The following is a 22972-nucleotide window of genomic DNA, read 5'->3' as shown; positions in this document are numbered from 1 at the left end:
AGGTTTTTTTTCTTTCATTTTAACTTTTTTGTTTTCATTTTTTAGTATATTTTTTCTTATTATCTTTTGTACGTGTTGGATTCTAGCGTAATTACTTGTGTTGCTAATTCTGTGTGATCTTATTGTTCAGCTGCATCCACTATCATATCTGCAATTCCTTCGGTGTAACCAGCCATTCTTGTGTTATTTTTCAGTGAGTTCTAAATTTGATCCAAAGTAATTACTATGGATATATTTGATGTCTATGTAAGACTCAGAGCATGTGTCAAAATTTGTTGTCCCTTGTTCAATTCTAGTACATGTAGATACCTCTTTGAAGTTCACCATTAAAGGATAGGTTGTTTCATCATCATTTTTTATTCTTAGTTGTTGGTAGAATTTGCAATTGTTGTCATCTTTAATCTTCATAGGTGGTATTCCTGTTTTCACTTGGAATTGAACATTAAGTTCATACTTGTTCTTGTCAAGCTCCAAACTTTGACAGATTGTGTGAACAAGAGTTCCATAAAAGAAATTTCTTTGAAGTAATATGCCTGTCACTTCATAGTTTCTGTAATTGACATTTTCTTCCCAAAATCCGTTGTAAAATAGTATTATTGTCATAGGATCCATTTCCTGAGAATGTCAAAGATTGATAACAGTAAGTAACAACTTTTTCAAGAATAAATTTCTTGGAAAAATATATGATCGGACTAGGATTTTCGTTTGTAAGGTGTAATTGTAGCTTGAGATTCTTTGTTATCTGTTTAATAGATCAAAATAATTGAATATTAAATATGAATTTGTTTTGATTATGAATGTGCAAGATGTATTGATTGATATTACATACCTTTTTTGTTCAATTTCTTTTTTTTTTTCCAGATTTTTCGTTCTTCACAACTTCTTGGTTATCCTCTATTCTTGTATATTCTTGTTGCTAGATATTCTCTCTTGTTGATATCAGTGATTGCAGTGATGCACTAACAGTTGCTATTTCGTGCAAGCTCTAAGGTTTGAATATTTTTCATCAAGGGAGGTTTTTGACAAAGGAGTTTCTCTGCGATTAGTCGACGGAAAATCGCAGATAGTTGTATGATATTTTTTTTGTTGTTTGATTATGTTCTGATTGAGGTAATGAACCAATGGTTGCTATTTTGTTGAAGGTTTAAGCTCAGAAGATCTCATCAATGGAAGTTATCGATAATGGAGTTTTTTGTAATTGACGATGGAGTTTTGCGACTCTTGGAGATTTTTTTAGGTTTTTTTTTTTTTTTTTTTGAATGAACTTTAAATTGAAACTTGAGGAATTTATAGGTTCGTTGTAGATTGTGAATCACACGCGTGATTCCTAGTTTTTAGGATTAGCAGTTGATTTGTTTAAAGGTTTGGTTCACGTGAAGAAGATGATGACGTGTCACGCCATTTTGTGTTTGTTTTATAGTAACGTTATTTTTGTAAAAAGTTTCTTAATATAGTATATTCCTAAAAAAATCTCTATATTTTTTTATTGTTGATATATTATAAGAACTAGGGAACTAAGCCGCGCTTTGCGCGGTGTTACCCAATTTTTGTAATATCTTTATATTTTGAAAATTTTATATTAATTAAGTGATATAATATAAAATATAATATTTTTTTTTTATAAAATAAAATATAACATTTTAATGTGTGTATTATAAATGAAATAACACTTGAAATTTTAAACGAATAATTTGTTATTGTCAAAATATGTAGAAAATTGTAATTTTATGACAAATATTAAAAATTGTAGAATTAACAAAGAAATTGCATGTATTTTTATAATAAAATAAATAAAACTAATAATTTTTAAGTTTAATAAACTCGTCTTGTGACTGATTATGCAATTTTTTTTATTATTATTTAAAAACCTATTTAGACTTTTTTTCCTTTTAACTACAAAGAATGATGTTAAAACTATCTAAGTATCATTTATTATTCTGTAATATTATTTTTTTTTGTGTGTGTAACTTACTTGATATGTTTGACTTAATGAATAAATGAACCAAAAAAAAAAACAAATATTTATAAAAAATATTCAGATAGTTTGTTATTATATAAATATTTAAAATTTTAGATTATAGAATTAGTTTTAACAATATGAAATTTGTATCTTAAAGTGTAATAATAAAAAGAGTGTTTGTAATAAATCAAGCTAATAGGACTATATAGAAAGAAAAAAATACACAATTTTGTGTATAAAATATGTAAAAGAAAAAAATATTATGTAGTATACAGTAAATTGTTATTACTTTTTTGGTACCAAATATATGTGCTATTCTCAAAACTCTAAAATTTTAACTAAATGAATATAAGATGTCACTTAAATTTATTTCTGATTTAGAAAATATAACCGTCTTTTACTCATTTGTATAGTATTAGAAACTTATATGCATAGGAAATATATATTATATTAGTTACTAATAAATCTTTTAAAAAATAAAATTCATAAAAATTTATATATATAATTTTTTTCAATTTATATGAACTATATATATAAATTTAAATTATAAATATATTTTTTAATATATATGTATTGGAAATTTTAGAAGACTAAAAGATTCAATAAATTTCATGCATATATATTATTTATAAGAATAAGAATATCTTATATAACAATAAATAATAAGATTTATAAAAAAATATGAAAAGACATGAGTTCTGTGCATATAATTTAATTGTAATAATATACAATTTATTATTATTATTATTATTTAATATGATTAGATTATAATAGATGTAGTCATAAGTTACACCAATAATAATAATAATAATAATAATAATAATAATAATAATAATAATAATAATAATAATAATAATAATAATAAATGTAAATGTGAGTTACTCGTTTAATTATATAGATTAATAATAAAAAAAGATAGAGCACATTAGGAAAATTTTATAATATGAAAATGGAATATAAAAAATTAATACATATATATAAACATTAATATATAACTAAACTCTAAAATTTTAACCCAATAAACAATTATATTTGGGACTATATACGAACATTAAAAAAATAAAAACTATACAAAGAATATAAATAGTTTTTTTAATAGAAGAAAACAAATAGTTGTAATAATTAATAAAAAAAATATTAATACAAACATAAATAATAAAATTATACAAATAATACATAGTTATTTTTTGTTACAAATTTTTATCTTGAGGTAATAATAAAAATTCTAAATAAATAAAAAAATTGAAAAAATAAAAATATGAAACATAACTCTAGGATGTCATTTTATATTGTTTAACATCAATATTATATAGATATATAGATAGATATTACATAAATTTTGTATTTAGTTAAAATTGCTATATAGATGGAGAAATTGAATTGAAAAAAACGTATAACTAATAGTATTATTAGGGATTAAAGATAAGGATGTTATATTTTTTATTATAATCATTAAGTGAAAAAAATTATTAAAAAAACACTGCAATTTAAAAAAAAAAAAAAAAAAAAGAATATTAAAAGAAGAAGATGTCACCTCACATATTTTAACATCACAATTATGGATGTACAAAAATTTTATTTTTATTCACGATTTCGTTATTGGTATTGAATTCGATGATAAAAATATAATGAATAGAGTTGTTTTTCCATAAGCTTTGTAGTTGGAGCCGTGGTGGACTACGACGAAGACAAAATTTATACTGAAAAAAAGTGTTAGAATTAGACAACTTCTTCAATTAAAAAAATGATAAACATAGTTTGATTGATTCAAAGAAAGAAAAAAATAATACATACTAAAATATATAAACAACATTAAACAAAATAGTAATGAAAATTAAGAATTTACATTTTAAAAGATATTCTAATTTACAAACCCTTACATATTGCACATCCCAATACATGTATATATAGTGGTATTCAATCTAATAGAAGTTTTGAAGTGGAATAATTATATTGTAACCGAATATTAATTATATTTTTTATAAATTGAATGGAGTTAATAATAAAATAATAAATAAGAAAGGGGTTATAATAATAAAATAATTTAGAATTAGAGTTATAAAAATGAAAGGTCATTAACTTTTTCAACTAAATAAAACTACATTAATATTGAACATAAATGATTAAATAGAAAAAAATTAACAAAAGAAAATTAAAAAAAAAAAATGAAAGAGCAAATACAATATAAATAAATATAAATATATAAATTTATTCTTTTATGTATATTTTTATATTGGAAAATAATATATATTTATAATGCTTAAAATTATTTAAATAGGGAATGTTATTATTATTATTATTATTTTAAAATTTTAAAAAAATTAAATTAGAAAAAGTAAAAAATTTTAAAAAAATGCCAGCAAAATATATATTTGAATAATAAGAAAAATAAAATGATGAAAAACACAAAATAATATTAGATTATGAGTTATAAAAAATGAAAAGTCACTTATTTTTTCAATTAAATAATGCTACTTTTATTATTAAATAATAAATGATTTAAAGATTTTAATTGATGAAAAAAAAAATTTAAACAATGTGAAAATTGAGAAAACAAAAAAATGGAAAAAAATTCATATAAAATATTACCTCATTTTTTTATGGTTTATTATTATTATTATTATAATTATTATAATTGTTATTATTTGAATTGAATAATTTATTATTTATTAATTTTTTAAACTTACATTTCGAATGAAATTATACATCCATATATTCATTGAATATTGATTGACTAATAATGAGTATGAAAATCTTACCAAATAAATATGGTAGATTGAAGAAAATATATGATAATAAAAAGATTGGTAATTTTCTTTTTTGAGTTTAAAAAAAATAATGTAAAATAAATGTGAAGAGAAGAGGAAAGGTTAAGAAATGTGAATAAAAGAGATAAAAATAATTAAATTAAAAGTAGATAAGTTACACTTAACACAATTTAAAAAGAAACAAATAATTAAAAAAAGTAAAAAATAAGTATTAGAGATTATAAGAAGCTTAAGATGCCACATCATCTCCTTAAAACATTCCTTTATATAGATATATAGATAGATTCGGGTTGGGTTGGATTACACGGCTCACATAAGCTCCAATCCAATTCTGACCCATATAAGTCGGTCCACTATTTTTGTAACATCTCTATTCAGCACAATATTTTTATAATCTTTTCGGCCCAATTTCAGGTTGAGTTCGCTACTTTTGAGAATCAGAAACCAGTCAAAAACTAATTAAAGCACTAACAGACATATGACTTCATTTCTAAAAAACTAAAGAGCATAATAGCATTATGTATAGATTATTTCAAAAATGATTATTCTAAAAAAATGATTTATTTTCCCATGAGATACAAACAATAGATTACTTACGCAGTGGACGGAGTATAGAAATGGTAATCTAGCTCAGGTGGAATAACCAAAGTGTCCGGACTATGGACTACCGTCGCCGAGAGAGAAGACCGTGAAACCAAGTCGGAGGGAGAACCGAAGAGAAGGAAAGTCTTGGAATCTGACTATACTATATATTTGAGAGGTGGAATATTTGAATTTGAAAAATCAAGAATTTGGGCCGGGCTGGGCTGGGCCTACTAAGCCCATTAGCTTTTTTGGATTGGAGCGTTGAATAGCTATAAATAATAAGAGCAAATTACACTCAATACCCTTTTTATATTGTCCTCTTTTATTTTTACCTTCTTTTTTAAAATCTATCATTTTTACCTCTTTTTTTAAACATTCTACCAATTTTGCCCCTGTCACTTCAAGATACCTCCATGTGATTCTCTTATGTAAGGGTATTTTGGGTACAATACATATAAAAAGAGGTATGTTTCAAATAAATATAAAATTAGAGGTAAATTTGATTAATTGATGAATAAAAGAGACATTTTTCAACTTACTCCTATAAATAATGAGTTTTTTTCTATCTCTCCCAATTATTATTTTACTTTCACCTAATTCTCTAAATTTAAATTTTAGTGATAAAAAGATCATTAACGAATTTAAAATATTATCTATTGTCATAATTAATTACTAATTTGAATTATTTATATGTATATACATGATATCTATATTAATAAACGTATTATTATTAAAAATTATAATATTTTTTATTTTTATTAATTTCAAAATAATTTTTAAATAATTATACTAATATAAATATATTAAGTGTACAAAAATATACATATAAATAATTTATAGTGACATTTAACTGAATAATTCTACTGCTAAAATTTAAAAATTAAGTGCAACTAAAAAAGGAGGAGTTAATGGGAAAAAACACATAAATATTTAAGGGATTATTTTACAAATACATAAAAACAATTAAAAAATTTATAAAATTACGGTTGTACGGAATTTTAAATATTCTTATAATTTTTATAATTTTATTTACATAAAATGCGAATTTTTTATGTTGTACTCTTGTTAATTTGTTGTTGATTTTTTGTTATCTGTATGTTATTTTTTATTATTATTTTCATATTATTTGATTGTTATTTTTTTGTTATTTTTACGTAATTTTTTTTTTTGTTATTTTCATGTTGTTTTTATGAAAATTTGTGAAAATATTAAAAAAATTCTTTAAATAGAAAAATGTAATTTTTTATATAAAAAAAATAAGGCTAACAGTAATTTTTTCCCCTGAACTTTGACATGTACTAAATCGTACCCCTGAACTTTCTTGGCTGTTAAAAATTCCCCCTGAACTATTGAGATTGTTAAATTTAAGGATTTTTGTCTAATTTAGTAAAAAATTCTAACATGGATGAAAATTCAAGGGGTATGATTTTATACATATCAAAGTTTGGGACATAATTTGGTAGATATCAAAGTTTATGGAACATGGTTTAGTACATAAACAATCACTGAAACAGTAAAATTGAATGAAATTAGACAAAAGTCCTTAAATTTAACAATTTCAATAGTTCAGGAGAATTTTTAACGGCCAAAACAATTTAAGAGACATGATTTACTACATGTCAAAATTCAGGGAAAAAAATTACTAATTAGCCTAAAAAAAATTAATGCCTTAGCCAATTATTCCAATAAGACTAATTAGGATTTTTGCCCCTGAACTTTGACATGTACAAAATCATGTCCCATGAACTTTTAAGGTCGTTAAAAATGCCCCCCGAACTATTGAGATTGTTGGATTTAAGGACTTTTGTCTAATTTCATTCAATTTTACTACTTCAGTGATTGTTTATATACTAAATCATGCTCCTCAGACTTTGATATCTACTAAATCATGCCCCTCGAACTTTGACATGTATTAAATCATGCCCCTTGGACTTTCATCCATGTTAGACTTTTTTACTAAAATTAGAAAAAAATTCTTAAATCCAACAATCTAAATAGTTCAGGGGCATTTTTAACGATCTTAAAAGTTTAAAAAGCATAATTTGGAACATGTAAAAGTTCAAGCGGCAAAAATCCTAATTAGCCTTCCAATAATTAATAAAGTTAAGAAAGAAGAACGACTTAGTTGGGCCGGGGGTTGGTTGTTGTTATGGATAACGATCAACTTGTAACCGTAGTTAGATTAAATAGTACTTACTAACTATGGTTAAGTTAGATCAGAGTGTTTAATAATATAATATGTCAGAACCAGATCAGACCAAGGAAGTATAGTAAAATTGTGAAAAGAAACTGAATGGGATCTTTACCGATATTGAATCTGAGTCTAAGCAGCATCAATCTATGTCGCCGGGGATTGGAGGGAGACGGCGGGGGAGGAAAGAGGAGCAGCAGCGGAAGAGTAGTGAGAGTAGTTAGAGCGATGGCGGTACCGAAATTTAAAGGAACACAGTTGAGAGAGCAGGTATTGACGGAGATGATCGAGAAGAAGGTGAAGGAGGCGGAGGAAGTGTGTGGTGGGAAAGGAGAAGTGGCGGCGTCGGAGGAGTGTAAGGTTGCTTGGGACGAGGTCGAGGAGCTGAGCCAAGCCAAGGCTGATTTCCGTCGTAAGTTGGAGAAGCAAGATCCTCTCGAGTATTTTTGTCAAGATAATCCTGAGACCGACGAGTGTTGGATCTACGATGACTGATCGTCGATCATCATGAATGATTATGCGTATGTATATTATTGATCGATTATGATGTGTGGATGTATGAATCATAATTATAATTATTGTAATGATCGATATATTAATGTTTTTATTAGTTTTTCCATATTGTATATGTATTATAATTATTTCATTAAAAAGTATTTATAACAATATTTTGTTTGGTTCTTCAAAATGATAATAAAGACTATCTTTATTGATTGATATTTGATACCCTAAAGTCTCTCACCATCGAAAAGAGAAATATACAATTTTGATTTTGATATGATTCAAATTTGCCTTAGAAAAAATCACCAATTTGTGTAAAATAAACTCATCATATGCAAACTTTGGCACTTATTTCTTGTTATTGTTATTTATATATTTCTAATTATAGTTAAGAGTTCACAAATTCCATTACCTCTATAATTCATCTCGTAAGAGCGGAGATGAAGCAAAATAATAAAAATAAAAAAGAATTTGCGGCGTAAATATTTAAGTTTAACTTTCGGTTATAAAAGAATATTTAAATTTAATTTTCAATTGTAAACAAATACTTAAGTTTAACTACTAGTTACAGATAAATACTTAAGTTAAATTTTTGACGATAATAATATTTAAGTTATATTTTTAAAATTTTTGTGTGTATTTAATCGTTAAGTGTCAAATCATTATTTATGTGTTATGTACTTATTGGTATTTTAAATTAATTTTTAAGTAAAAAAAAAAAAAGAAAAATGATCACCTAAACCATTCATAGACTAACACGTGATTATTGACTTTACACTTAACAGATAAATTTATCTACAACCAAAAATTAAATTTAAATATTTATACCGTAAATTACTCAACAATAACAGAAGTAACTTATCACAAAAGAAAAAGAAGTTAATAATATTGTGCACATGTGTATCTAGCATTACTTAAGAATTGAAGAGTATAGTTAAGTGTAATTATATAATTAATATATAATTATCTAATTGATCAAAAATACCAAACCTCCTAATTACTTAATATTATTACACAGTGATACCTTTAGTGTCTTGGAAAATTCACATAAATTACTATTTTATAAATTTTTTACACTTTTACGTTTAATTTTTTTTTTTTGACATTTTTACAGTATTCATATAAATAACAAGAAAACCATATAAAAATAATAAGAAAACAACATAAAAAATAATATATAAATAATAAAAATCAACAACAAAATAATACGATTACAACGTATTAAAAAAAATACTTCAAAGACCATACATTATATAAATAAAACTTTAAAAACGGTAAAAATATTTAAAATTCCGTACAATTTTCTAATTTATTTATTTTTTATATATTTTTAGGGTATAATTACATAAGGCACTATTTTTTGTAAAAATATTTAAAATTTTGTACAATTTGTAATTTTTTGTGTTTTATATATTTTAGGGATAATTATATAAGATATTATTTTTTGTAAAAACAACAGCAAGAATTTACATACAAATAATAAAAAATTAGTAACAAATGAACAAGAATACAAAATAAAAAAACTGTATTTTCTGTAAATAAAATAAAAAAAAAATTATAAAATTTTTTAAAATTCCATAAAACCGTATTTTGTAATTTTTTTTATTATTTGTGTGTATTTATGAAATAATCCCTATATTCTTAAATAATCCCCTATGTGGAAATGGAATGGAAGAAGAATAAGTAAGCCCATTGGGCTGTGTAAAAAGCCCAATAATTAAAGGCATGGCCATCAGTACTCATATTAGCTTCTTCATCATCAACATCCATAATTGTGGGGTAGCTAGTGAGTGGCCGAAGGAGGAGGTGGTGATGGCTGTGATAAATTCACAGGGCTTGGGTTTGGGTTTCTCAACCTCAGTCTCATCCTCTTGGAGGCTTCGGAAGTCAAATAAACCCAACTTCAACACCAACAAGAGATATTCCTGCAAAGCTTCATGGGAAGAGGTGGGTTGGTACAGTACAGTACAGAACAGAACAGAACAGTAGTTTAATCATAATATCTGTAACTATGTATGTTCTTTTGTGTTTTGAATGTTTGTAAAATTATGCGAAGCTAGCTAGCTGGTGTGCTGGTCTTCTCTGCCATACCTTTCACAGCAGTCAAAGCCATAGCTAATAGCCCACTTGGAGAGTCACTTCAGAGGCGATTGCAGCAAAGGAAGAAATTTGCAGTTCAAAATTCTGCCAAGTTCAGGTCTTTGGCCTTAAAAGCTAGACAACAGAGGTAATATTATGATTATTAGTGTTATGGACGAAATTTTACAACACCACCAAATTGTGAGCAGCAAACACACAAAAATTACTGTATAAAATGTATTCCAATATATAAATTTACGCAAAAATTATAGTGGTTCGGCCCGAGATGAAAGACTACTCTTTGCTCTGTCTTTTTATTATTCAGCCCCTCTTTGAATGGAGGTTGATTAGGTGAACTGTACAAAATATGATCATAATGAGACCGTTGTAACTATAATTGGCATATTAATTATATCAGTTATAAAGTAAATGTAACGCTCTTTTTAACGGGGCTGATCCCAAATGAATTGAGTTATTCAAAAAAGCTTTGTTCTTTCTGGAGTTATTGTCCATTGTTGACCTCTATGGTAGAATCAGTCGGGGGCTTGTGAGGCAGTAGTTTACCTTATGGCGGATGTCAGCGGTTTGAGTTTACTTATCTCCAACTCGTGAACTTACCCGATACAGACACTTGAATTTATGACTGTTATTTGTTAATTTCTTTATTAGCAGCGACACAAATTAATTGTGTAACATAATTATTATTTATTTTGCTGTATTTTCTATCCTATTTATGTATGATTATTTGATAAAGCTTGTGGTATGGAGAAGAGCGTCCGAGGTGGCTTGGTCCTATTCCCTACGATTATCCTCATTATCTCACAGGAGAGCTTCCTGGGGATTATGGTTTTGACATTGCTGGACTCAGTAAAGATCCGTTGGCTTTTCAAAAGTATTTCAAGTAAGCCCATAATTGAGTTAAGTCATTTCAGCCAATTCTAGTGGTATCTAACTCACTACCACCACATTATTACCTTTTCTTTCTTAACTCAGTAATACTGCTAAGTATCTTATTACTACTAATACTGTCATTGCAGCTAATTGGGGTGGGTGGTATAGTATTACCAACTACTAACTCACTACAACTAATACTAATGTTATTAGTACTACCAAAGTAACTTACTACTAATTCTGTCATTACATGAATTACATTGCAGCTTTGAAATATTGCATGCTCGTTGGGCTATGCTGGCAGCCCTTGGTGCTTTGATTCCTGAAATATTAAATCTCACTGGAGCCTTTCACTTTGCAGAACCTGTATGGTGGCGAGTTGGATATTCCAAACTCAAGGTTCAGTTTTCTTCTTTTTATTAAGGTTATGTTTGGAAGTTAGATTTTGGTGGAGAAAGAAAAAAAAGTAGGGAAAATGTAAAAAAAAATAACGTAATTTGGTACTCTCTACAGAATTCAATCAGATACTTGATTGTCATTTTCTTATCAAATTGTGAAAAATATTAACTACTGTTTTTTAGAATTCATTAACTAAATTATCAAAATAATGAAGAAATTAAGGTGTGTTTATTATGCTAAAAACTCTTTCTACTACCAACCCTTTAATCTAATCCAATCTAATGTAATATAATTTCTCTAATCTGTGCTTTAATTTCTTTCTCCAGGGAGATACACTAGACTACCTTGGCATCCCAGGACTCCACTTAGCAGGAAGCCAAGGAGTAATAGTCATTGCAATTTGCCAGGCCATCTTGATGGTACTTACCTAATTAACTCTATCATAATCCCTTATCTGTATTATAGATTTTTCATATTTATATATATATATATATATATGTATGTATAGGTTGGACCAGAATATGCAAGATATTGTGGAATTGAGGCGTTGGAGCCTCTAGGAATATATCTACCAGGAGATATAAACTACCCAGGAGGAGCATTGTTTGATCCATTAAACCTCTCCAAGGATCCTGAAGCATTTGAGGAGTTGAAGGTGAAAGAGATTAAAAATGGGAGGCTTGCCATGGTTGCCTGGCTGGGATTTTACACTCAAGCAGCTTTCACTGGTAAAGGCCCTCTTCAGAACCTTATTGACCACGTTTCAGATCCCTACCAATACAACATCTTTCACATGCTTCATTAATTTATTATATTAGATTCTCTTCTATGCTCTTTTTTTACTTGCTTGTACATATTGTATTTCTATACACATGCCATGTCTGTATATATATATATATATACATATATTATCAACTATTTATTTATATTCTTCTTCCTTCCTTGACCTTGAGTAAATATTAAGGAAAATGCACATGTTTGATCATAGAGTCATCACATTTTTCTCTTTGCATATTTCAGTTTATATAGCTGGCCAGATTTTTGTTTAATTCTGTTGTTATTATTAATTGAAAGTTGACTTGGAAGTTTTAATTAAATAGGAATATTACATTAATTTCATCTCTACATTTTCGCCACATGAAATGCTAAAAGGTATTATTGGTATTTAGTATCCTCTTAAGTGTCATACTGTTATTGGTGTAATTATGTATCGGATTTCGTATAATTTAAAAAAATAGTTTTCAGAAATATTGTTAACTAATTGTAGGACGTCACTTATGAAAAGTGTTAGGCACCATTGACGTCCAATAACAAAACACAATGCTCTTTGGCCACCCCTAAAGAATTAAATTATACTTTGAATCAATTTTGTTCAATTTATGAATGGTCAGGGAGGCATTGATAGCATTGGCAGGGCAGGCTACACTTTTTCATTTTCTTTTTTCTGGTCTTATCAAAAGCTTAATCATGAAAATGAGATGTAAAAACAATATGAAAAGGTGAAAATTTAATCAATCTTCACATCCGATGTTAAATTTGAACGATTGGATTTGATTATACTTTGTTGTTTGTGTAATAATCAAGAATTTTCAGCCACGTGGGTAAATGTTTTTTTTCTTATCTTTTTTAATGAAAAAAAAAAAAACAATATTACTGTACTTATTCATCTCTCTAAATATAGTATCAACCTCTTATTATAATTTCTTAATCGATCTCTGTGTTTTATTTTTTTTTTTTTTATGATTGTGTTTGTTATAATTATAACATCATCTCTGTAAATTTTTGAAAAATTTCGAATAGTTTACAGTGTCGAAAATAAGTTTGAAGTTTTTCAAACACACGTAGTAAACTGAAATATCAGTAATTTTATTTTTGATACTGTAAACTGTTTAGATATTTTTAAAAATTTATAAGGAATATATTATAACTATAACGAATGCCACTATAGTAATAAGAATTGAAAAAAAAAATATTTCAGCATGTGATTTCAAACGTAAAAGTTGACTAAAAAATTATAATAAGATGTTATAATTATCGCTTCTCATATAATATATATATATATATGAGATATATATTAATAACATCATTAAAATTTTACAAATTTATGAGGTAAGCATTGATATTTTTGTTTAAGGTAATGGCAGGTACATTTGACAATATTGTTGATGAAAAATGGTTTTGGTGATGTCAAAGGGTAATTGAATGTAGAAAGTGACATTATAGGATTAAGGCAATCGCCACTAATATGAATATATGATTATTATAGCCTTAATTCGTTTGTACGGCTGTATTTTCTGAATTGAAAATATATATTTGTCTCTTTTGTTTGTTCCTTAATTTGACCAATTATACAAAATTTAATTGCAATTGTTAACATGGGCCGATCGATGGTTGGCCCATTTTGGAAAAGAGGGGCTCTTTCTTAATATATTGTGGGTTGGGCCCCACCCACATTAAAATGGGAAACACGTGCAGCTTGATCATAAATGATGATGATGAAAAAGTTGAAAGATGATCTTGACCGTTGAAAAGATGAATAGAAGAGATAATGGATGAGGATGTGGTTCTATCTTTCCGTACAAATAGGAAGTGGGCTAGGCAGGGTGGGCCTGGTGGGCCGGTCGCGGGGTAGTGGGGTATTGTTTGGCCCACAACTTCCACCACCTCGCCTACTTGTACTTGATTGTATTGTCTATACCTCTCAATGAGGGGAATCTTCTTCCATCTTTCTTCATTCCCAAAACTATTTCTTTTCCTTTATTTATTTTAAATATTCTTATCCTTTATCTCTATATTAGGGTTTTATGCAACGTTTTAGTTTGTAAATTCAGTTCATGAGGGATAAAATTAGGGATGTACACAGGTGCGGAATTGGCAGAGAGTGCTTTCCTCATTTCCATCTCTGTTAAAAATTTTAATCTCCATTCCTGTTCCATCCTGTGTATTCTTCATCGGGAATGGAACGAGAATTTTTTAATGGGGCGAGGACAGAGCGGGAAATCTCTAATATAAAAATAAAATATATTTTAAAAATTTAAATGTATAAAAATATTAAATTATATAAAAATTAAAAGGTTTTTTTTTTTTTTTTTTTTTTTTTTTTTTTTAATTTTTACATTTCAAAATAATTTTTTTTTATAAATATTTTTACGGAATTCTATATAGAAATCCCTATAGCAACTAACGGAGCAACCTAAATCGCAACCAAAATCTGTATAGCAACCCATATAGAAACTACCGAAAAATTACCGGAGCAACCCAAACTGTAAATTTGAAAAAAAAAATTTAAAATAGTATATGAAGTAATTTTTTAAAATTAAAATATTATACATTATTTATTATTCAATATACTACTTATTATACAAAACATAACTTAAAAAATAATAAAAATAAAAATGACACTAATATAACAAAAAAATATAAACACATATTATAAAATATAAAATATTAATAAAACGATAACTAACATATTAAGCGGGTCTCTATCGAGGCAAGGAGTGTCATTCCCATTCCGTTTACCGTTAGGGATAAAAAATAATCCCCGTCTCTGCCCTATTAGGGGCAGGTCTCTATGGAGCCTCATCTCCATGAAAAAAATGTACACCTCTAGATAAAATACAAAAATATAGTTTGTAAATTTATAAAAATGTATTTATTTTAAAATTAATTAGTGATTAGTAAAATAATTTATATTTTTTATATATGATTCAATATTTTTTTTAAAGTTAATTAACGTGAATAATATTATTAATTAGTGAACTAATACATAATACCATCAACTGAAGCCTGTGATCTAAATTTAAATTCTAGATTAAGATAACTCACTTTGCCATGGCATTACCGCAACATTGACGTCAGTTTTACATATTAGGAGAAATTAATTATACTAGCTCATCTTTATTTTCTTGTTCTCATGTTCTTTTGTTTATTTTATTTATTTTCTTGTATGATTTTTAAGATCAACCAAAATATTATCATTGGTCTGTTCCAAATTGTTTGATATTAATTTTTACTCAATTTTTGTAGAGACAATATTTATTTAGGGCCCGTTTGGTACGTAGGACTGGATGATTTTTTTTTAATTTTAATTTTATTAATATATTTTAAATTTTATAAGAATTTAAATGAAAGAATTATCACACATTTATTTATAAATATTTTATAAAAAACTTATTCATTAAAATGAGTGAAAATATATAATTTTAAATTATTATACAAAAGTTTTAAAAATTTAAAATATTAGTAATTAAACAATAATTACTTAAATTGATTCCAAGAAAACAATATGACAATAAAATTATATATTTATATAAATATTTTTAAAATTTAATATTTATATTAAATTGGTGATTAAATTAGTGTTTAACATAAATAATTTTATATTATTCAAGTATTTTTATTTTACTATTTTAATTATTTATTAAATAAAAAATATGAGAAATTATTTTATCATATATTTATGAGATATACTTGATTATATAGGATATATTATTTTTTTTATAATTTAATTATTTATTATTATATATTTTAATTTTAATTTAATATTATATATTTTTATTTTAATTTAAGTTTTTAATTTAAAAGAATATAAATAAAATAATCCAGTCTATTCTTAAACCAAACACAAGATTACTTTCAACATAATCTAATCTTGTCCAGTCTAATCTAATCTTTTTCAGTCTAATCCAGACCAATCCTGCATACCAAATGAGTCCTTATTATCTTATTACTTGTTTGTCGATTGTATACACGTATACATTTACATTGCTATATTTTATGCAACACTTTCCTTGCCGGTACCTATACTATTGAGAAGCCGTGAGCTAAAAAGACTTATAAAAAAAGGGAGTTTTTTTTTTTATTATTATTTTTACATTTTAAATTTTTTTTTTTTTGTATTTTTACGGAATTTTACATAGAAACCCTTATAGCAACCACTACAACATTAAGGAGCAATAGCGGCGGGCCCCTCAGCCGCTATTGGTCCACAATCTGGCCGCTAAAGGGCAATAGCGGCGGACCTCGGCCACTATTGGTCCGCCGCTATTGCTTGGCCGCTATTAATAGTATTAGCGGCCAAAAACTGGGTCCGCCGCTAATACTATTAATAGCGGCGGAGCAATAGCGGCGGGACCCTGCCGCTATTGCCCTGTGTCAGTTTCGTGTTTCGAGACTGACACAGGGCAATAGCGGCGGGGTCCCGCCGCTATTGCTCCGCCGCTACAACACCCAATAATAAAAAAAAATATTAATTATTTTTAAAAATTTATTTATATTATATATAAATAAATAATTAAATATTTAATAAATAAATCTAATTAATATAACTAAAACAATTTAATAAAATTTATTAATAATTTAAAATTGTCTCCAAAGTAATTAACTTTAACATATTAATCCTAATAAAATATTGTCTCAAAATTAAACTAAATTATTACAAAACATAAATAAATTATTCATTAACATCTTCATTCAGGTCTCTAATTATGAAGTCTTGATCTGGATTATTTTCGGTACGAGTCCCCGAAGCCCGTGGCGGAGAAGGCACATACGCTTGGTCTGATGATAAACCCAGCGTCAAATTACCGAGCTCAGCTTGGTTGAAAATGGGAGTTGAAAAAAATTGGTTCTCCTGCGATGAACTCCCAAATAATTCAAAATCAGCAAAGTTTGAGCCGAGCGGAGGAGACTCTGACGGTGTTCGGTATAAGAACTGATTTCCCATTGGCGGAGCAGACTGTTGTTGCTGCTGAGGAAACTGCTGAGGAAAAGATTGGGGTTGCTGCTGCAAAAAATTTTCAAATTGCTGCTGTGACAAATTTTGGAATTGTTGTTGCGAGGAAGGCTGAAATTGTGGTTGCGAAGGAGGTTGTTGTTGCTGTTCCGGAGGAGCGGCATGACTCTGAGAAGACGAACCACCAGGCGACTGCGACTGACTATACGTTTGAATGAAATTGTCAAAGCGTGGGTTAAATATTTGGGCACGTTGTTCAGGCGTCAAATTACCCCCCCAAGTGGCACGCATAGCTGAGAATATATCTGCCACAGTGCTCATCATTTCAGTAGTTGGTTGGGGAGGCACCGTTGATTGAGTTTGAGGGATTGGTTTCTTTCCTTTGCCCTTGAGCCTTTTACCCACGCCTCTTTGATAGTCAGATCTTTGGCCTAGAACTGTTTCCATAACGTCAAACTGATAACCAGTATCAGATTCAGATTCAGTCCCAGTATCGCTCTGGGATTGTCGTTCCAGTCGCTTCCTATCAAGCTCCTTGATCAGTTCCTCCTATTTAAATCAAAATTATTAGAATATGTAATTAATATAAAATATAAATTTTAATAATAAATAATTTTAATCACTTACATAATTTTTTGCAGCTAATTCATTAACGAAAGTTCCAGACAGTTTTTTCACATGGATCTCCTTCCATGCTTCAACTACATGCTCTCCAGGAGGACCCCCCTATACAAATATAAACAATTAAATTAGTTTATTATAAGAAAAAAATATTATTAACTATTAAAGAATTTTTTTTATGAAACATTTAACAATTAAAGAATTAATACATACCATTCCGTGGCGTATGGACGCCAACGATTTTGTGCCTTGCGTTGTTGGATATTTCATTAGTTGCCGATTCGATTTATTTTTAGTTGAACGATTCAAAAATGCATCGCTAACGAACAATTCGCAAACCGGTTTCCAAGTCTCGGTATTCAAGTAGTCAGGGGGGAATTTGAGAACTGTGTCCCGATCTTCTGGTTTTTTGTAATGTTGTTTGAAATGCTTGTGTCTGAGCGTCTTTCGCTCACTATACCGCTCCGCCATCACCGAATATAAAGTCCCCATAAGTAGGTCTCGATGGGGATTCCCATCGATATCAAAATAGTACTATGTAATAAAATAATTTAAAATTATGTTAATTTATAAATGAGGACATAAAATTATTACAACCTTTAATAATTAAAAATCACTCACTCTAATTCGATTGAGCACTTGATCCTTGTATTGTTGGGGTACATCGGAAAAATTTAGATGACCACCCGGGCACAACATGCTCACTTGTTGGCCAAGAAATCGAACATAATTGCTTGCTTCAGTGCCAACAACTTTGCCGGTTTCAAGATCTACCTCCACCGGTAAGGGCTTACCAGCTTCTCTCCTTTTTTTTTCGAGATTAGCGTTTGCGGCAACCCCACGACCCTTTCTGACCGGAGGTGGAACTATATATATTCGAGGGAAAAATAATTTTATTAGTAAATCATACATTCACTATTTATATTCAGAACAATTGTAGATTTCAAAAAATATAAAAACCTGCTTCGCAAGACGACGGTACCCTAGAAGGATCAGGGGGATCCCTGCCATCACCATCCCCACCGTGGTATGTCGCTAACGTAGCTGACATTTTACTTTACTTTGAAGACGGAAAAAAATGTAAGAATTCACAAATGTGAAACACATAATTGAAATATAAGTATTTAAAATGTTAATACGAAAGAAATTAAATATTCCTTTAATTGTAAAAAATTTTAGTAACAAATGTTTACAAAATAAAAGTTACACTGAAGAATCACTATCATTTCCATCATTCACTAAGTTTACATTTTCATCCTCTACATGTTCAACTTGTAAATCATCTACTTCTTCAGCAACATAATTTTCATCAAGTTCATTATTCTCTATTTCAGAATCCACTAACTGATCGGACGATTCAACAATTACTGGAGGTTCATTCGATTGCATAATCAACTCTCCAAGATCAACCGTCAACACAAAATTGGCAGAGTTAGAATCACTAACAACATCTACATCAGTCTCATCTTCGTTGTCAGTAATGTCCCAAATTTGTCGATGGCTAATATCTTCAACAACCTTCCAATCGCGACCTCTGAGTGGATCTTCAAGATAGAAAACTTGCTTCGCCTGGTTAGCAAGGATGTACAGTTCATCTTGATACCAATATCCACGAGTATTTATACTAGTTATATTATTTTCAGTGATTGTCTTCTTTCTTAATGGATTAGTGTTATACCATTTACATTCAAACAATGACACTGTATATGCACCAGTATAAGATATAGTGATTACATCTTCAAGTGTGCCGTAATAATTAAACCCTTCAGCTCCAGCAACAGTAACACCACTATTTTGTGTCTTCCGCTTTTGGTCTCGCTTTGATGCAATAAACCGAACACCATTCACTACACAACCTTCGTAAATGTTGCTAAGTAATCGGACCCGGAAGCGAGAGCGAGTAACTCATCACCATTTTGTAAAGTTCCAAGCTTGTGCAACTCATATATCTAAATACATAAAATGTATTAATATGAGAGGAATATAAATGATTGAATTAAAACTTAACAATTTTGTCGTTATACCTTCTTGTGAAACCACGGACGGAAAGTTTGCCTATGCAAGACATCGTGATTACCATTAGGATATTCATGCCTGATCTTGTCCAAATGTTCACTGTGAAGTATGATAATGTCAAGATACGATAGAGGGAGATAGAAAATAAAAACTAAAAATTTAATAAAATAATTTATAAAAATGTAACAAACTTACTCTAAGTAAGCTTGGATTTCAGGAGAATTTTGAAGAATGTACCACTCAGCTTTTTCACGACTGGTATGATCAAGAGGCTTGATAAGTCCGCTAGTTAAAGGACGAGATTGAGAATTAAAAACTGAGAGATAGCGACAAACAGAAGGCGCATCTTCATTTCGATCAAGCCGATTAAATCTTGTTTCACACCCTTTAAAGTACATTGAACAAAAGGTTACTGCCTCATCAGCAACATAACCTTCTGCAATTGACCCTTCAGGACGTGCCTTATTTCCCACATAATTCTTCAATTTTTTCATGTACCTTTCAAAAGGATACATCCATCTCATAAAGACCGGGCCACCCAATATCGCTTCTTCAGGCAAATGCAATACCAAGTGTATCATTATGTCAAAAAAAGCTGGAGGAAAAATCAATTCCATCTTGCACAATAACAGAATTAAATTATTTTGAGCATCCTCCATATCTTTTACATTTAGAGTTCTAGAGCATAACTGTCGAAAAAAATTACACAGCTGAGTAATAGTTGTTGCAGTGTCACGAGGTAGAAATTTACGGACACCAACTGCTAGTACTCGCTGCATAATGACATGACAATCGTGGGATTTTAACCCAATAATGTTAGACTCATCTGGAGAAACTTTGCTCTTATAAATTTGAACAGAAGCCATCAGGAAACTTTATTCCTTTAACAAACTGACAAAAAAGTTGTCTTTTCTCACGAGTCAAAACATAAGGAGCATGCGGTTTCATTAGCCTCCCATTCCCATCTTCATAAATCCACAACGATTCCCTAATACCCATCTTCTTTAAATCATGGCGCGCATTGGTTGTGTCCTTTGATTTATCATTATCCAAGATGGTTCCTAGGAGACTATCACACACATTCTTCTCAACATGCATGACATCAATGTTGTGTTTTAAAATATTCGCGCTCCAATACTCCAACTCGTAGAAAATACTTTTTTTCCTCCAATTACAATTTTCTGCAACTCTTCTACGTTTCACGCCCCCAAAATTTTCATGATGTCCGGGAATTTGGGGTTCGAGAGCATTAACTTGTGATAATATTTCTTCACAAGTAAATCGTCTTGGAGGAGGTCTTCTTTCAACTTTACCATCAAATCGAGTATCCCTTCTCATTGCATGGTTACTTGGCAAGAACCTTCGATGACCAGCATATGATGTCTTCCCGATCACTCGAATGGACGTCATGTCTTCATTACAAGTAGGGCAAGCTTTATAACCTTGACCACTCCACCCAGACAAGCTACTACGAGCAGGAAAATCATTCACTGTCCACAAAAGCGCAGCACGCATGGTGAACATCGAGTTGGTCGAACTATCTCTCGTTGCTACCCCATTATTCCACAACTCCTTTAATTCATCCACCAAAGGTCTTAAAAATATATCCATGTCTTTACCTGGAGATTTTGCACCAGGAATTAGGGTAGATAGCAAAAAATAATTATCTTTCATACATAACCAAGGTGGTAGATTATAGTTAGCTACCACCACTGGCCACATGCTGTATGCAAGACTCATGTTGCCAAATGGATTAAATCCATCAGCAGCTAACCCAAGTCGAACATTTCTTGGGTCCCTTGCAAACTCGGGATGTTTTGCATCAAAGTCTTTCCAAGCTAAACCATCGACCGGGTGTCGCAACACCCCATCATCTTTTGATTTTCCAGTATGATGCCATATCATGCTCTTATTTGTAATCCTCGAACTATATAATCTTTTAAGTCGAGGTGTCAACGGAAAGTATCGCATGACTTTGCAAGGAACTTTTTTTCCTTTCCCGTTCTCGGAAGTAACCCAACGACTAGTTCCGCAAACTGGACAAGCCTCCTTGGATGCATTCTCCTTATAAAATAAGCAACAATTATACAAACAGACATCGATATTATCATAACCCAAGCCTAATTTCTTCAATCTCTTTTTTGCCTCGTAGTAAGTTGATGGAATATTATTTTCCTTCGGAAACGCAAACTTTAAAAGCTTCAATAATTCTTCAAAGATGTTATTAGGAATTTTTCCCCTAACTATTAAATGCAATAGCTTTGCTAAAAAGTTGAGAGACGAAATCCAATCACAACCGGGATACAATTCAGCTTCAATTTCCTCAAATAAGTCATCAAACTGAGGGTTTGTGGTTGGTTGTTCATCTTCTCCTTGTACATCCTCTGTTGTTGGGGGAAAGAAGTCTTCTAGAATAGGTATCATTTCATCCTCTGATTCAATATCGGCAACTGCTACATCATCGACAACATCCTCAGGCTCGCCGTGATAAATCCACTTATCATATCCTTGCATGAAACCTCGATCAAATACGTGTGCTCTAACCCTATCTATTTTTTCAAACCTACTATTTATACATCTCACACAAGGACATCGAATTCTTCCATCACAATCCTTATGTTCTGATGCCATTGCTAAAAAGGCTTGTAAACCATTCCAAAATTCATGACAACCACGATTTCTGATTTTGGTCCAAGACTTATCAATTGTCGCCATCTACAATTTAGGCGACAAATAAAGTGTTACAAATTTGAATAATTTTTAAAGTGTTATGAAATATTTTATGAATTACACATTTAAATAAAAATTTTATGAATATTTTATGAATTACACATTTAAATAAAAATTTTATGAATTACATATTTTATGAATTACACATTAATAAAATTTTATGAATATTTTATGATTTACATATTTTATGAATTACACATTACTAAAATTTTATGAATATTTTATGAATTACACATTTAAATAAAAATTTTATTCATTAATATTTACAACTTAACTTAAAAAAATGAACAAATTACTCTTTAAAAATATTTTAATTTTTATGTTATTTATTAATTTATATATATAAAAAAAAGTAATAACTTATTATAGTTTAAACTAATTTATTTAAAAAACTTTATTCATTTAATTACCAATAACTTTAAATTAAAAAAATAATTAATCTCTTTTTTAAGAATTATTTATTTTAAAAAAATATATTATTTAAAAATTTATATAAT

The 22972-nt window shown here is 28.9% G+C and overlaps 3 protein-coding genes across 3 annotated transcripts; 2 read left to right on the top strand and 1 right to left on the bottom strand.

The window, feature by feature from the left end:
* The first annotated feature begins 7553 nt into the window (after positions 1 to 7553).
* Positions 7554 to 8223, top strand: LOC115711619 (calvin cycle protein CP12-3, chloroplastic). The gene has a single exon (XM_030639994.2). It carries the CDS (start codon positions 7607 to 7609, stop codon positions 7997 to 7999), a length of 393 nt encoding a protein of 130 aa, XP_030495854.1. The 5' UTR covers positions 7554 to 7606; the 3' UTR covers positions 8000 to 8223.
* Positions 8224 to 9715: 1492 nt separating this feature from the next.
* LOC115711609 (chlorophyll a-b binding protein 7, chloroplastic) lies at positions 9716 to 12359 on the top strand. The gene is made up of 6 exons (XM_030639984.2): positions 9716 to 9952; positions 10066 to 10232; positions 10839 to 10985; positions 11242 to 11374; positions 11701 to 11793; positions 11883 to 12359. The coding sequence occupies exons 1-6, from the start codon at positions 9731 to 9733 to the stop codon at positions 12177 to 12179; spliced, it is 1059 nt and encodes a 352-aa protein (XP_030495844.1). The 5' UTR covers positions 9716 to 9730; the 3' UTR covers positions 12180 to 12359.
* An 8229-nt stretch (positions 12360 to 20588) lies between these two features.
* Positions 20589 to 22460, bottom strand: LOC133032243 (uncharacterized). The gene has a single exon (XM_061106123.1). The coding sequence runs from the start codon at positions 22458 to 22460 to the stop codon at positions 20589 to 20591; it is 1872 nt and encodes a 623-aa protein (XP_060962106.1).
* Positions 22461 to 22972: the final 512 nt, after the last annotated feature.

This window comes from Cannabis sativa, chromosome X (assembly GCF_029168945.1).
Source record: "Cannabis sativa cultivar Pink pepper isolate KNU-18-1 chromosome X, ASM2916894v1, whole genome shotgun sequence".
NCBI lineage: Eukaryota > Viridiplantae > Streptophyta > Magnoliopsida > Rosales > Cannabaceae > Cannabis > Cannabis sativa.
Note: the sequence above shows the minus strand (reverse complement) of the source record. Positions and strands in the feature narration are given on the sequence as shown.